Consider the following 14,076-nt stretch of genomic DNA (forward strand, 5'->3'; position numbering starts at 1 on the left):
TTCGTACCAATCTTTATGTATTTATTCACACATCTGATAAAAATGTCACAGTTAGGAGTGAAATCATTACAATGACATAAGTAACTCTACAGAGTCTAATAGCCGTTAAGTCAGAACATGGGCAACCACAGCTGCTTAGCACCTGTGCACACACTCGCTCACGCACACCCGCTCACGCACACTCGCTCATGCACACTCGCTCACACACACCCACTCACACCCGCAGGCGCTAAGTTCGGACGCTAATAACCCAGGGATTCTTCCCTGGCTCCTCCTCTGTTCTGGGGAAGGAGAGAAATCCTTGATGCAAAGATGCTGGGACCACCCAGGGTGTCTCTGCTCTGCCAGCAACTCAGGAGACACAAACAGGGGCAATTACTTCCTTGGCACAAAAGTGGTCAGGAAACAAGGAGGTCAGGAGGGGTTTAGGTTAGTTCCAGGGTTAGAGTCCCTTTTCAACACCACGACAGGGCAGCAAGCAGGAGAAAAGGTAAAAATTCAGCCATTTGAACTCCAGAAAAAAAGGGAGGGAGGAGGATTTTAAAACTTGATCCCTATTCTCGACAGACTGCCACAGGACCATCAGCAAGCCCGAGGTCAAGCAGATACCGTATGGTTGTGACCTTATCAAAGGGTGCAGTCTGCCTGCATTTCAGCTCTGGAGAGAGGAGGAGAACTTTTTAGAGGAACAAGAGGGTCACATAAGCCACATCCCCACTGTATTAGTGTTTGGGACAAGACTTCACCTGCTTGTCAGGACAGCAGCTGGTCTAGTGTGAGTGCACCAGGGAGTGGCCAGCCCCTCCTCTGCCTGCTGAGGACAAGTCAGCCCTCAAGTGGGGACACAACGTCTGAACCAAGAACTGTGTCATCCATGCCGTGTTACCACGCAGAAACCACCCCAGCTCCTTTTGACACAAAGGTTAGAAAAACCAAAATAAATTTAAATGTGATGTTTGAGCCTTTCCACTGACCCTGCCAAAACACTGATGACACTGGAAGCTCGTCTCCAGCGCCCCTGGCAAATGGCGAAGGCTAGGACAGGGAAGGATTTAGTGACTATGCGCGTGCGCAGGAGCTGGCCGGTTCCCATGAAAATGTGGGGTCAGGTGAGCCGGTGGGGAGAGAAATCTCTTGGTACAAACTTCAAGCCCCTAAAGATAAAAGCAAGGTGACGACAAGGCACTTAACACGGCCAAGGGCTGTTCACACCCATGTACAGCAAGACTGTTACCAAGACACTCCCAGCGACCCTCCTTGAGAAATAACTGGCCGACACACTCCCAGCCGACCTGCAGAATGCAGCAGCTCCCAAGCGCTGACAACTGGGTGGGATCTGGAACGCCAGCAAGGACCCCTCAGAAGCCGCACGAAGCCGTCCCCTCCCAACCTGAGGCGAGAGGCCGGTTCCAGATCAGCTCAAACACTGCACCTTCAACAGTCGGCCTGAGAACATGACAACGTCCCAGTCCCGCTTTCTCGCTGATCAAGAGCAACAAGGGCTCTGCACGAAATCAGACAGGAGTTCCTGAAGGATCTTGCACTGATGGCTCCAGCACATTCTTCCCAATACACACGGCTGTCCCATTCCATAGCAGAGTGAGGGACGGAGACAGACTGGAGGAACCCGTCCCTTCTTCTCCCGAGACCCTTTAGGCGTACTCGATCCGAGCAGGGCTACAACTGCCCTCGTTCTTCCGCTCGGATGACTGGGCGGTGGCCTTGGCCTCGCTGCTCATCTCCAGGGGCTTAGCCGAGATGTAGTCCTTCACTTTGATTTCCATGTTCTTGGCTTTCAGAGTGGCCGTGTGCAGCTTCTCCAGGAAATCTGGCATGCCTGGGGGAGATGGGGGCGCGAGGATCTAGTTAATTTGATGTACAAACCAACAGAAGACTCAAAACTGCACAGTCCTGTTCAGTGGTGGGGAGCTGCTCTTCCTCATACCAAGAACAGCCTGAGTGGCCACCTACGAGTGGCAGCTGCCTTCAGAATGTGTTCCCTTTGTGTGGGTTGTGAAAACACCCACAAGCTCTGATCCTGGAGAAGGGGTACTGATCAGGTCACTTACATCCCCAAAGGCTCTTTTAGGTGAGTAAAACACACACCAGTGGCATTGTCAAAACAGCTGTCAATTTAATTTAGACAAATGTCAAACAGAAATACCTCATCTTCTCTCCATTTCCCCCCTGAGGATAAGCAACTGCCTACAGAACATCAGAAGGAAGAAAAATCACATGAGGATCCCTTCTGGGACAAGAAGTTCGACAGGGAAGGTGTGATTACAGCTGTGAGGTGTGGCCTCTGTAGGAGGGGTGGTGGGCTTTTCCCCAGGTGATCACCCATAATTACATTTTCTAGGCCAAATCGTATAGTTTTCAACACTACTCAAGAAAAAAATGTAAGTACATTAATGTACACAGTCTGTATTTAAGACATTGAAGCAAATGTTTTAAAAACTCTTCTTTAGCCAGGCATAGAGGCACACACCTATAATACTTGCAACTCAAGAGGCTGAGGCAGGAAAATTGCAAGTTCAAAGTCTCAGCAAATTAGTGAGACCTTGTCTCAAAATTAAATATAAAAAGGGTTGGGGTAGCTGGGCATGATGGCACAGCCTGTAATCCCAGCGGCTCTGCAGGCTGAGGCAGGAGGATCGCGAGTTCAAAGCCAGCCTCAGCAAAAGCAAAGCCCTAAGCAACTCAGTGAGACCTGTCTCCAAATAGGGCTGGGGAAGTGGCTCAGTGGTCAAGGGTCTCTGAGTTCAATCCCCAGTACTCCACCCAAAAAAGGGCTAGCTAGGATTGTGGCTTAGTGGTTAAATGCCACTGGGTTCAATCCCCCTGTACTAAAGAAATTAAAGTAAAAACTGTCCTCTGAGACCCTGAAATTCTCATTCTTTCAAACCGCCCCCAGGCTAGAACGAACTGGGAGGGGCGCGGAATCTCCCCAGCAGGATTCCAGGAAGACAAGTACTGATCTTCCTGCTGCCACTAAGAAGACAGAGAAAAGCAGAATGCTCACCCCAGTTCCCAGCCCTGTACCCATCTCCACTCACCACTGGAAACCATCCAGCTCACACAGTAGCGAGGAAACACAGTCTGGGGATTGTCACTGTAGGTCAGCAAGTAGTCAAAGCCATTCTGAAAAGAAACACAGTGAAGGTTAGGGCACCTGAGTAACACCAGCCTCCACACGCGACACCCAGGCCCTGTTTTAACCTGTGAAGAAGAGCGTCACCTGATGCCCGAGACCACTTGCACAGCAAGGCCTGCCTCCACCTGCCTCCAGGGTGACCTCTAGCACACGTGGCTCCTGGAGTGTCCTAGTCCACAGGCTGCACAAGGGGGGCTCCCTGTGCCCAGGCAATGCAAACCCTTGGCACTTAGGCCAAACAGGTTTTCTCTCTGGGGGTCTACAATGCTGCTGGCACTCGTTAAGTGGAGGGTGCCATGTGACCAGCTCCCAAAAAAAACTTGGATGCTGAGTCTCTACGGGTCTCCCGGCACATACCCCTGCACCTCCCTGCGGGCCTCCCTGTCTTGCTGTTACAACCCAGCTGTGCAGCCTTACTCCTCACCCATGAAATCAGCTGAGAATCCAGCTACATGCCGAGTCCTTCAGATATGGAGGCACGTCTAAGCTTCGAGATCTTATCTTTACCTCCTCCTACTACTAGTAATGATAACACAGCAAACACCCATACAATACTTACTATGGGCCAGGAACTGCAACAATCCTATACTATGTGTACGATTATCCCCCATTTTACACAAGGAAACCACCCAGAAAAAGGTTGCGTGACAATGCCCAACGTCACCCAGCTGCTCCGTGAGAGAACCGAGAACTCTGACCACTGAAATCCCACACCACTCTCCCTCTGGCTCAGCCCTGACATTCTTTAAAACAGCGAAGGGCCAGCAATCATTAAGATAACCTGAAGTGCCCTGATCCTAAGAGGTCCCGCTGAGGGGTGAGAGACGCGCTTTTACATCTGCACTCTGCCTGCTACGCGCCAGCAGTGTGCGAGGAGCTGCAGAGAAGACAGATGGGCTCTGCCTCTGACTCACAGGAGAGAAGGCGCCTCAGCAGACACTGCGGGTGCAGAGGAAATTGGCACGTGACAGAGCACACCGCAAGGGCTGGCAAGAGGACAGCATGAGTCAGCACAAACATAAGATTTCAAATTATTCCGCCCACAAAACACATGGATAGGGACGTCAAGAGACCTGGACTTTCTTCCATGGCTGCTGATATTATCAAAATGAAGCCAAAAATGTCATGGTTACTGTAGGAAAGGAAGGACTGGGCGGAAGAAGGTAAAATCGAAACCACTGTGCTCACTGTTTATAGATCTGACCTTTGAAATAGATATTTCTACTTATTAAAACTAAATTTTCAGAGCAATACTAAAAATGCAAAGTAAATAAAGAGCCTGTGGGGGAGATTCTGGGGGCCACGGGGCATATCTGTAATCCCAGCTATTAAGGAGACTGAGGCAGGAAGCAACTGGCAAGACTGTCTCAAAATCAAATCCAAAGGGCTGGGGAGCCGGGTGCAGGGGCACACACCTGTAATCCGAGCAACTTGAGAGGCTGAGGCAAGAGGACCACAAATTCTAGGCCAGCCTCAGCAACTTAGCAAGACCTGTCTCAAAATGAAAAATTTGAAAACAAGGACTGACTACCGATGTAGCTCAGTGGTAAAGCAGCTCTGGGTCCAATCCCCACTACCAAAACCCAAGGAGAAAGCTGGGGATTTGGTTCAGTTGGAGAGCACCTGCCTAGCAAGCATGAGACCGAAAACAAAAACCAGTGGAGGGAGGACAGTTAATATATACAGTTAGGTAGGAGGAGTAACTTCCAATGTTTTATAGTTTGATTGACAATTAGTCAATTAGTTGTATATTTCAAAATAGATAGTAAGGAAGTTGTTTTGTTGGTTTTTTTTTTTTTTTTTTTCTTTTTTGGATGGGGAGGTACTGGGGATTGAGCCCAGAGGTGCTTAACTACTGAGCCACATCCCCAGCACCTGCCCCCCCCCCCTTTTTTTTTTTGGCAGTGCTGGGGATTGAACCCAGGGCCTTGTGTTTGCAAGGCAAGCACTCTACCAACTGAGCTATATCCCCAGCCCCCCAGCCCTTTTCATTTTTTGTTTTGAGACAAGGTCTCACTAAGTTGCTTAGGGCCTTGCTAAGTTGCTAAGGCTAGCCTTGAACTTTCCATCCTCCTGCCTCAGCCTCCCAAGTTGCTGGCATTACAAGCATGTACCACTATGCCCACGTAGTATGGAAGATGCTTGTTTTGAAATACTGAGGACTAAACTCAATGAGATTTTAACGTCCCCAACACAAAGAAATAATGAATGTCTGAGGTGACAGACATGGCAATAACCCTGATCTTATTATTATATACTGTATATGTGTACCGAAGTCACACCAGTACACCAAAAATATATGTATGACCACTATATGTCTATTAAAAATAAATAAAAGATAATAAAGAAGCTACTGAAACTAAGTAGGCAGACAAAACTACAGAGACAGGACCTATTTAAAGTGACTTTAAAAATTCAACATTTTGTACACAGTACACATTTCCTAAAGATAAAAAGCCAGTCAGGGCACAGCCCTGTGGTAGAGCACTTGCCAAGCATGGACTGGGCCTGGGTTTGAGCCTCAGCACCACATTCACACAAAGATACATTCTTATGGTCACACTACTGGTGGTCTAGTTGGTATTGCTCTGAGACTGTTGTGTGTGCATTTTAGGTTACATCAAGTGAGTACTTAGCTATGTTGAGGGTGCTGGAAATTGAGTGAGACAGCACAGGGAATGATAATGAGTAGAAAATATAAATAAAAATTCTATAACCCTGAATTTGAATCAAAAGTATTAATATATACTTAGGATTTGTTTAAACATCTAAGTAAAATCTGTCACTTAGCTCTATCTTTTAAAAGGGCCTAAAACCAATAAATAACCCAGCAGCTGTCAGCGCTCCTAACAGCTAAGCTGTGGTACTGAGACACCGTTTTCCAACAAAAGGAACCAGAACTTCTTAAATGCTAATTTCCAGGTTTAAAGCGAAAAAATATAAAAGATGATCCTGGAACATCTTTTAATGCGAGAAAGTTCCTGGGGTCCTGTTCAAAGGACTGAAGCCAACAAGAGGCCCCCAGTAGCCAAAAACTGGATCAGTTTGAGCATCAATAAGAATAACTGCAATGTATAAACACTAACCTAGTATGTTTAAATTTGTGTTTCTAATAATACTTCTTCAAGAAATAGACAAAACCAAAAAAAAAAAAAAAAAAAAACAGACAAAACCTTGTCTTTGAGGATTCTGAAATGAGGAACCAATCTGTTTATTTTGAAAACAGTAAATAAAACAAGCTGAGCATTTCTCCATCTCCCTGTTCTATGTGACCTATAGGAAACCAAGTAGTTGATGAGGAACTATGTCTCTGAAGTATTCCAACCAATACAGAAAGGCATGAGGAAAGAATTACAATATCAGTATTCAGTAACCTCTCACAAAATAATGGATAATCATCAACAACTTACAGATTCACAAAGAAAGGGCAAAGCAGGCATTATCTGCCTCGCTAATAAAGTGGTCTTTCTCAAAATAACCCACCAACCTGAAACTGCTCAGGCCTCCAAACCTAACTACCAGTATCAGGAAAGACGATTTAACTGATTTACAGAGACGCAAAGACAGCGCACACAATGCCAACGCCTGGTCTCACTCAAATTCTGAGTCCCATGGCAAAACAGTCCACAATCAGGAAAACTGAAACACTGATTTAGACTTAAATATTTGGTACTAGGGATTTCTGTCAATTGTTTTATGCATGATTATGACACAAGTTATGTTTTCAAAAATCCCTTTTTGAAATAAATGCTGAAATATCTATACAAGAATTGGACTCTTCTAATAATAAAGTTAGAACGTGCTCCAAAATAACTAAGGATCAAATGGTATGCCTTTACACCATGTACAGAGAAACAACAGGTATCCCATTTGTTTACAATAAAAAAAATAATAATAATAACTAAGGATGTGGAGAAGGGAAGGGTACAGCCTGGCGTGGAGGCTCAGTGGCAGGGCTTACCTAGCAATGTCAATCCTGAAGAGAAGGGAAAACACACAAAACAAGCCTGGCCCCCAGTGGATAACTGCTGAAGTCGGGGACACGTACACATGAGTAAGTGTGTTCACACTTCAAATTCTCCATGACAAAAAGTAAGACAGGGGGCTGGGCTGGGGCTCAGTGGAAGGGCACTCCCCAAGCATGTGAGAGGCACTGGGTTCCACCCCCAGCACCACATAAAAACAAACAAATAAAAAGGCATTGTGTCCATCTATGACTAAAAATATTAAAAAACAAAAATAAAGTAAGACAGACAAAATGTCCTACCTTGGCTGAAGGACCTACTTTCCAAGTGGCAAAGCCACCTCAAGTGCCTGGTTTCCAAGCACCCTCTGACTGACCTTGGTAAATGTGGTCTACCCATGCTCCTAACCCCCCACCCCCACCCCGCACCCAGGTGTCTAGCACACACAGGTCTCCTTTCTATCGCTGTCTGTTTGAATGGCGTGTCTCTATCTCCAGTGCCCCTCCTGGTCTCCTCTACTATCATCTGCCTTTTTTACAAAGCTCAACTCAAGCCAGGTACAGCAGCACCTGACTGTACGCCCAGCTACTGGGGAGGCCGAGGCAGGAGGATTAAGGATTAAAAGTTCCAGGCCAGTCCCAGAAACTTTGTTTCTGTCCCAAAATAAAAAATTAAGAACCAAGAGAAGGGCTGGGATGTAGCTCAGTAGCTGAGTGGTCCTGGGTTCAATCCTCAGCACCACTTTCACACGTGCCCCCAACATACACATCACGATAATTCTCACTGTTCTGCCAAAGCAGCTAGCTATTTACTGGGTGCCTACCAGAGGTCACAGGTCATGAGCATGTGCTGTTTCAGGCCCATCACTTCTCAAGGGAGCAATGCTGAACTGAAGCAATTTCCCCCCCCCCCCCCCCCCCCCCCCCCCCCCCCCCCCCCCCGACACAGGTGGAACAAAGACATGATTCGAATTTCAAAAGCAACTTAAAAGGAATAAAGCAAGGTGTAAATCTCCTCCCCCACAGGGTTCCTAGCCTGACCCAGTCTCCCTGCCCTAAGGGTAACCAGCCATCAACAGGAGCCTTACTTCTTTACTGTCTTCTAGAGAAAGTGACTTTCAAATATTTTTAACTGCAACTCATTCTGTGTCTCTCACACACGCTCATACACATTTACGTAACCAAATAAATTTCATGAAATATGCTGACACTTTCTACTTTTTCTTTCTTTCAAACTGACCATAATCCCCTAAGTTAATTATATCTCACACTAATGGGTAGCAATCTGTGACTTGAAGAATCCCACTCTATAAATAGTACAGAGGCAAACATAGATATCCCTCAGGAAAACACAAACACCTGCCTGAGGTCAGCCACTGTGTGTCACAGCCAAAGGCCTACTGCAGGTGGTATAAATAAAACAACCTGACAAATGGTTCATGCAGCTCCAAAACAAACAAAGCAACCGGGAGACACAGAGTCATTATAAAGTAAGACAGAACAAAAACAGCAACCACTGTCACCAATGTGTGTACTCAACAGTTTTAGCTTTAAAATAGTCTACCAAGCTAAAGAAAATATTCTTTTCTAATAAAATCTACAGAATTTTAAAGAGAGAGAGAGAGAGAGAGAGCGCACTAGTCTAAATCTCTGTTTTACAGATAAGGAAGCAGAAATCCAGAAGGATCCGCGTGCTTTGCCCAATGTCAAAGGTTTACAGAAGGCTCGCTCTTGGTCTGATGGAAGCTGGCAGCACATGAAGAGTCAGCAGCTGTCGATGCCTGTCTCTCAGATAAAGGAACCATACACCATCACCACTCTGTTCTTAGAGATCTTCCAGGTATACCGCCCTACAGGAGGGGTCCCCAAATATGGTCCCCAGCCATAATTGAGAGGTGAGCCTGAGATTCACCTGAGAACGTCTCAAAAATGTAAATTAACAATGAGCCCTCAGCAGACATGGGATCTGCTGGTACCTTTATCTTGGACTTCCCAGGCTCTAGAACTGTAAGAAATAAATCTCGGGGCTGGGGAGATAGCTCAGTTGGTAGAGTGTTTGCCTTGCAAGCACAAGGCCCTGGGTTCGATCCCCAGCACCCAAAAAAAAAGAAAAGAAAGAAAGAAATCTCTTATTTATAAGCTCCCTGCTCCCGCACAAAAAAGAAGTGAATCTGCAAGCCACAACCCAGACCCGCTGAATCAGGTCTGGGCTAGGACTGGAAATGTATTTTATTTAAATATATTTTTTAAAGATATTAATAGACATTTATTTATTTATATTTAGTGCTGAGGATTGAACCCAGTGCCTCACACATGCTAGGCAAGCACTCTACCACTGAGCCACAACCCCTGCCTGACTGGCAATGTATTTTACTTGTTTATTTATTTTGTGGTGCTAGGGACTGAACCCAGAGCCTTGTGCATGGTTGGCAAGCACTCTACCACTGAGCCACATCCCCAGTTCCCAGTAATGTATTTTAAAAAGCTCCACCTGGCCCATAATCCCAGCAGCTCAGGAGGCTGAGGCAGGAAGATCACAAATTCAAAGCCAGTCTCAGCAATTCTGTTGAAACCCTGTCTCCAAATTAAAAATAAAAAGGGCTAGGGATGTAGCTCAGTGATTAAGCACCCCTGGGTTCAATCCCTGGGACAAAACAAGCAAAAACCTCCAGCTGATGCCAACAGATGCCAGGCCCTCTAAAAACTCACCCAACCACACCCCGAGTTCAGACACGAGGCATTTCTTGAGAAAATTCCAAAGCCATGACATAGTATCTCTTGGATGAAGTAAAACTCACCTCATCAAATGACTTGTGGGGACGGATAACCATTTGGGATTCATAGGATCTGACTCTGACGAACTCCGGTGACTCGGGCACGCTGGGGTGCTCCACCGCACTGGAGAGAGAGGGAAAGCAGGTTAGTGGTCTACCTGTAGAACCTCAGGGAGCTGCAGCCCAGCAGGACCTAAGGGGCTTGAAACAAACAAAACAAGGAGTCAGGAGACGAACACGTACAAGACATGGGGTCCTGGACACAAAGCAAGTTCTTCTGGCACAGGTTGGTAGCATGCCTGTCCAACCAACTGCACTTTCCCCTAAACTGTCAACATTTGGGAACTTAAAAAAAAAATCGGGGTGGGGTACTGGGGATTGAACCTAGGGGTGCTTAACCACTGAGCCACATCCCCAGCCATGTTTTATATATTATTTAGAGACAGGGTCTTGCTGAGTTGCTTAGGGCCTCGCTAAATTGCTAAGGCTGGGGATTTGAACCCAGGGCCTTGTGCTTGCGAGGCAAGCACTCTACCAACCGAGCTATATCCCCAGCCCTGGCTTTGAACTCTTGATCCTCCTGCCTCAGCCTGCAGAGCCATTGGGATTACAGGCGTGCACCACTGTGCCTGGCCTCTGAAAAAATTTTTAATTAAAAGCTTGCCTCCCTTCAATCTTCCTAGGTAGTCACAGTTCACTCCTCTTTCAGCTGGGAGGGTAGGACACTGGCTGCCATCGGGAAGCCTGCAGGAGACTTGGCAGGGCACTGAGAGCAGGCAGGCTTACAGACATGTAAGTGACACTCACCGTTACAGAACTGGGCAAGGGCACGGCAGCCATACATACCGTGACACCAACACCATCACGTTGTTCTCGTGATCCACACTGTACCGCCGAACATACACGTAATCCCGAGAGTACATCGGATACTACAGAGGGGAGAGGCAGATTAGTATTCTGCATCCCATGGACGTGACAGAAATAAAACCAGAAGTAAAACTACTCACAGGAAAATGGGTTACCCAGTGGAGAACCTCAGAGCCACTGACCACGTCCCTCTCGATCACCTCCAGCTTGATCACCAGGGCATCCCACTTCTTCCTGTACTCTGTGTCCAGCTGTGAAAGACAAGACCATGAAGATCAAGACGATCGAAACCAAACTGCAGACAGCCTCCGAGATGCCTGGACTGGACCTCTGACCCAATCGCCTCATATACAAACAGCAGTCTAACCTAACCGATGGTGCCTAGGCATGAGGGCGGCTCTGCTTACTACAGGTGAGTCTTCTGAAGTCCTCTCAGACTGAAAGGGAATCTTAAAAACCAAGCCCTGGAAAAGTATAAGGAAAAATATTGTGACAGACACGTCTGGGGAAAACACAATATATGCAGGACATAAATATGTAGGGGAAGAATTCTAAACAGGTTTAAACAGACAAAAACTCTCAAAGGATAAGCAGACACCTCAAAGAAATGGAAGTAGCATGCACATTTTTTAAAATTTCTAGCATCACTAGTAACTAAGGAATTTCAAAGACAGACATATCCAAAATAATAAAAATATAATACAAATTGACAAACTTCAGTGTTTAAGTGAAAGTGCACTTGCATATTACCAATGAGTGAAAATACCTATGTAGAACTCTGGGTGATCCTACCCGTTTCCACTATTGTTGGAACACCCCAAGGACAAAAGCAGCCCTCAAACATATTCATCTTTATTAAGTAAATATCTTCATGAAGGACATGTTCCAGTTTAAAAGAGGTTAAAGACACCTAACAACTAAATGGAATCCTAACTGGATCTATATAAAATGGACATTATTGGGTCAACTGACAGAACCAAAATACAAGCAGAAGATTACACTGAAGTATATGAATTTACTGACTTTAATAGAAGTACCATGGTTAGTTAGAAGACTATATCTAGTTTCAGGAAATATTCACTAAAGAATTTAGGAACAGAGGACCATAGTATATTTAACTTGCCCTCAAAATAAAGCCTTGTGGAACATTAAAGTACACTAATCAATCCTATTTGATCTTCTCAGTCTGGGGGTGGGTGGGGCATGGGCAGAAATCAGTCCCATCCTCAGAGGACATATATAGAAATTATAAGTCAAATGTTCACCCAGATGCTACATGACATGGGAAAAGAAGCACAGACACAGACAGATAACCCAAAGCCAACATCATTCAAGTAAGAAAAATTACTCATGTGGACAGTAGTAAATGGCTTGCTAGGAAGCTCGGAAATCCAGAGCAAAAAATTAACTCACCTGAACATTGAAGAACTGCCGGGGTGTCACATCTGTGTAGGTTCCAAAAACTAGAATGACAAGAAAGAATAAGGGATGCTTGCCATGCTCCTGGGACTTGGCTCTGTTCCTATCAACAAACTGCATATCAATTCTAGAGTACTGAGAGCTCTGGAAGGCAGGTTCTCAAAGTAGAATCAAGGCCAGGACAGCGAGGACAAAGATCCATGTGTCAAGGAAGACACTGGGAGAGGAAAAACAACCAATGGAAAGCCTGGTAAACACCCCGAGAAACCGCCAGAATGGAAGAGTTTAGAGACGTGGGAGGCCCCCGGGTCCCACGCACCTGGATGCCGGCTCACCTCGGTACTGGTAAAGGTGGCTGCCCTCAACTGGGCGCCGCCACAGCTTGAAGTGCTTCTTATCCATCACCATCTCCCATGGCTGTTCCTTGTCCTTCAAATCTTCATTCCCGTCTGTTTGGGATTTTGATTCTGGAGGGTGGCGCTCAACTCCTGAGCTCTGAAATACATTTGACACTTCCTCCAACCTTTTCATCTCATTAATGGATCTGCAAAAACCAAAACACAGGCCCGGGGCAGTGGTCAGTCAGTCCTGTGAAATGAAGTGTCCATACAGAGGCCTGCAAAGGAATGGTGTGGGTTTAAAACAGGACAGCGTGGTGAAAACTCAGTTCCTGCACTGGATTCCTGCTCTCTCATTAAGTCAAAAATAATATATTATTTAACCAGTATCCACTTCTACATCTGTAAAATGGGAATAATAGTACTTACCTCAAGGCTGAGCATAAAGATGATCAACAAATTTATATGTTAAGTGCTTAAGTCCCAGTACATTAACCTTCAACATCACTATTAACGTCTTTGACTGCAGCTGGGCGTGGTAGCACACCCTGTAATCCTAGCAATTTGGGAGACTGAGGCAAGAAGATTTCAAATTCAAAGCCAGCCCCAGAAACTTCACCAGGCCCCCAGAAACTTAGAGGGACCCTGTCTCAAATATAAAATAAAAAAAGAATATGATGTGGCTTGGTGGTTAAGTTCAATCCCTAGTACAAACTAAATAAATAAAGTTCATGATTGTGAAATGTCATTTGGGACCTTTACAAAGGCTGGGTATTCTCACCACTATCTAAGTGCAGAACACTTCCATCCGCCAAAAGAAACCTGTACCATCACCAGTTCCTCCCACTCCTGCCTCCCTTCACTCACAAGGACACTTTTTGTATGGATTTGCCTATTCTGGATGTTTCAAATAAATGGAATCACATGATACATGGCTTTTGGTATCTGGCTTCTTTCCCCTGGCATGTTTTCAAGTCTCTCCATGAAAGTGTAGTTTATTCCCTTTATGGCTGATTATGTTTCATCATATGAATATATCACCTTTTGTTTATCAGGCAATAGAAACTTGGTTTCTACTTTCTGGTCATTACAAATGATACTGCTAAGAACAGTCATGTGTAAGTTTTGTATAAACATGTTTTCAATTCTCTTGGGAAGATTCCTAGGAATGAATATGCTAGATCATGGTAACTCAATGCTTCACTTTCTGAGGAGCTGCCAAAACTATTTCCACAGCAGCTGTACCATTTTGGATTCCTGCCACCAATGGATGAAGATCCCAACTGCTCCACACCCTTGACAACATTTATTATTATCCATTTTTTTATTCCAGCCATAGTAGTGGGCATGAAGTGATATCTCAGTGTAGTCTGAACTGATAAAATTGCTAATGGCTACAGATGTGGATTACCTTTTCACAAGCTTATTGACTACTTGTGTGTTCCATGGAGAAATATCTCTATTGAAAGTCTTTGTCCATTTCATGAGATTGTCTTTTTCTTTTTGGTCCAGGTTGCTTAACCTTAGCCACATCCCTAACCCTTTCTATTTTTTATATTT

General features: G+C 45.4%; 1 protein-coding gene across 1 annotated transcript in view; it reads right to left on the bottom strand.

Annotated features, from left to right (window-relative positions):
- Positions 1-14,076, bottom strand: part of Stard7 (StAR related lipid transfer domain containing 7) — a 23,615-nt gene continuing 9,539 nt past the window's right edge. Inside the window, exons 2-8 of the mRNA XM_047522896.1 lie at positions 12,514-12,722; positions 12,173-12,222; positions 10,900-11,010; positions 10,739-10,821; positions 9,917-10,016; positions 3,057-3,141; positions 1-1,837 (exon numbers count right to left, since the gene is read on the bottom strand). Of these exons, the coding sequence (XP_047378852.1) occupies positions 1,653-1,837; positions 3,057-3,141; positions 9,917-10,016; positions 10,739-10,821; positions 10,900-11,010; positions 12,173-12,222; positions 12,514-12,722 (823 nt within the window). The 3' untranslated portion in view covers positions 1-1,652. The remainder of the gene's footprint in view (positions 1,838-3,056; positions 3,142-9,916; positions 10,017-10,738; positions 10,822-10,899; positions 11,011-12,172; positions 12,223-12,513; positions 12,723-14,076) is intronic.

The sequence above is a fragment of the Sciurus carolinensis genome, chromosome 13 (genome assembly GCF_902686445.1).
Source record: "Sciurus carolinensis chromosome 13, mSciCar1.2, whole genome shotgun sequence".
NCBI lineage: Eukaryota > Metazoa > Chordata > Mammalia > Rodentia > Sciuridae > Sciurus > Sciurus carolinensis.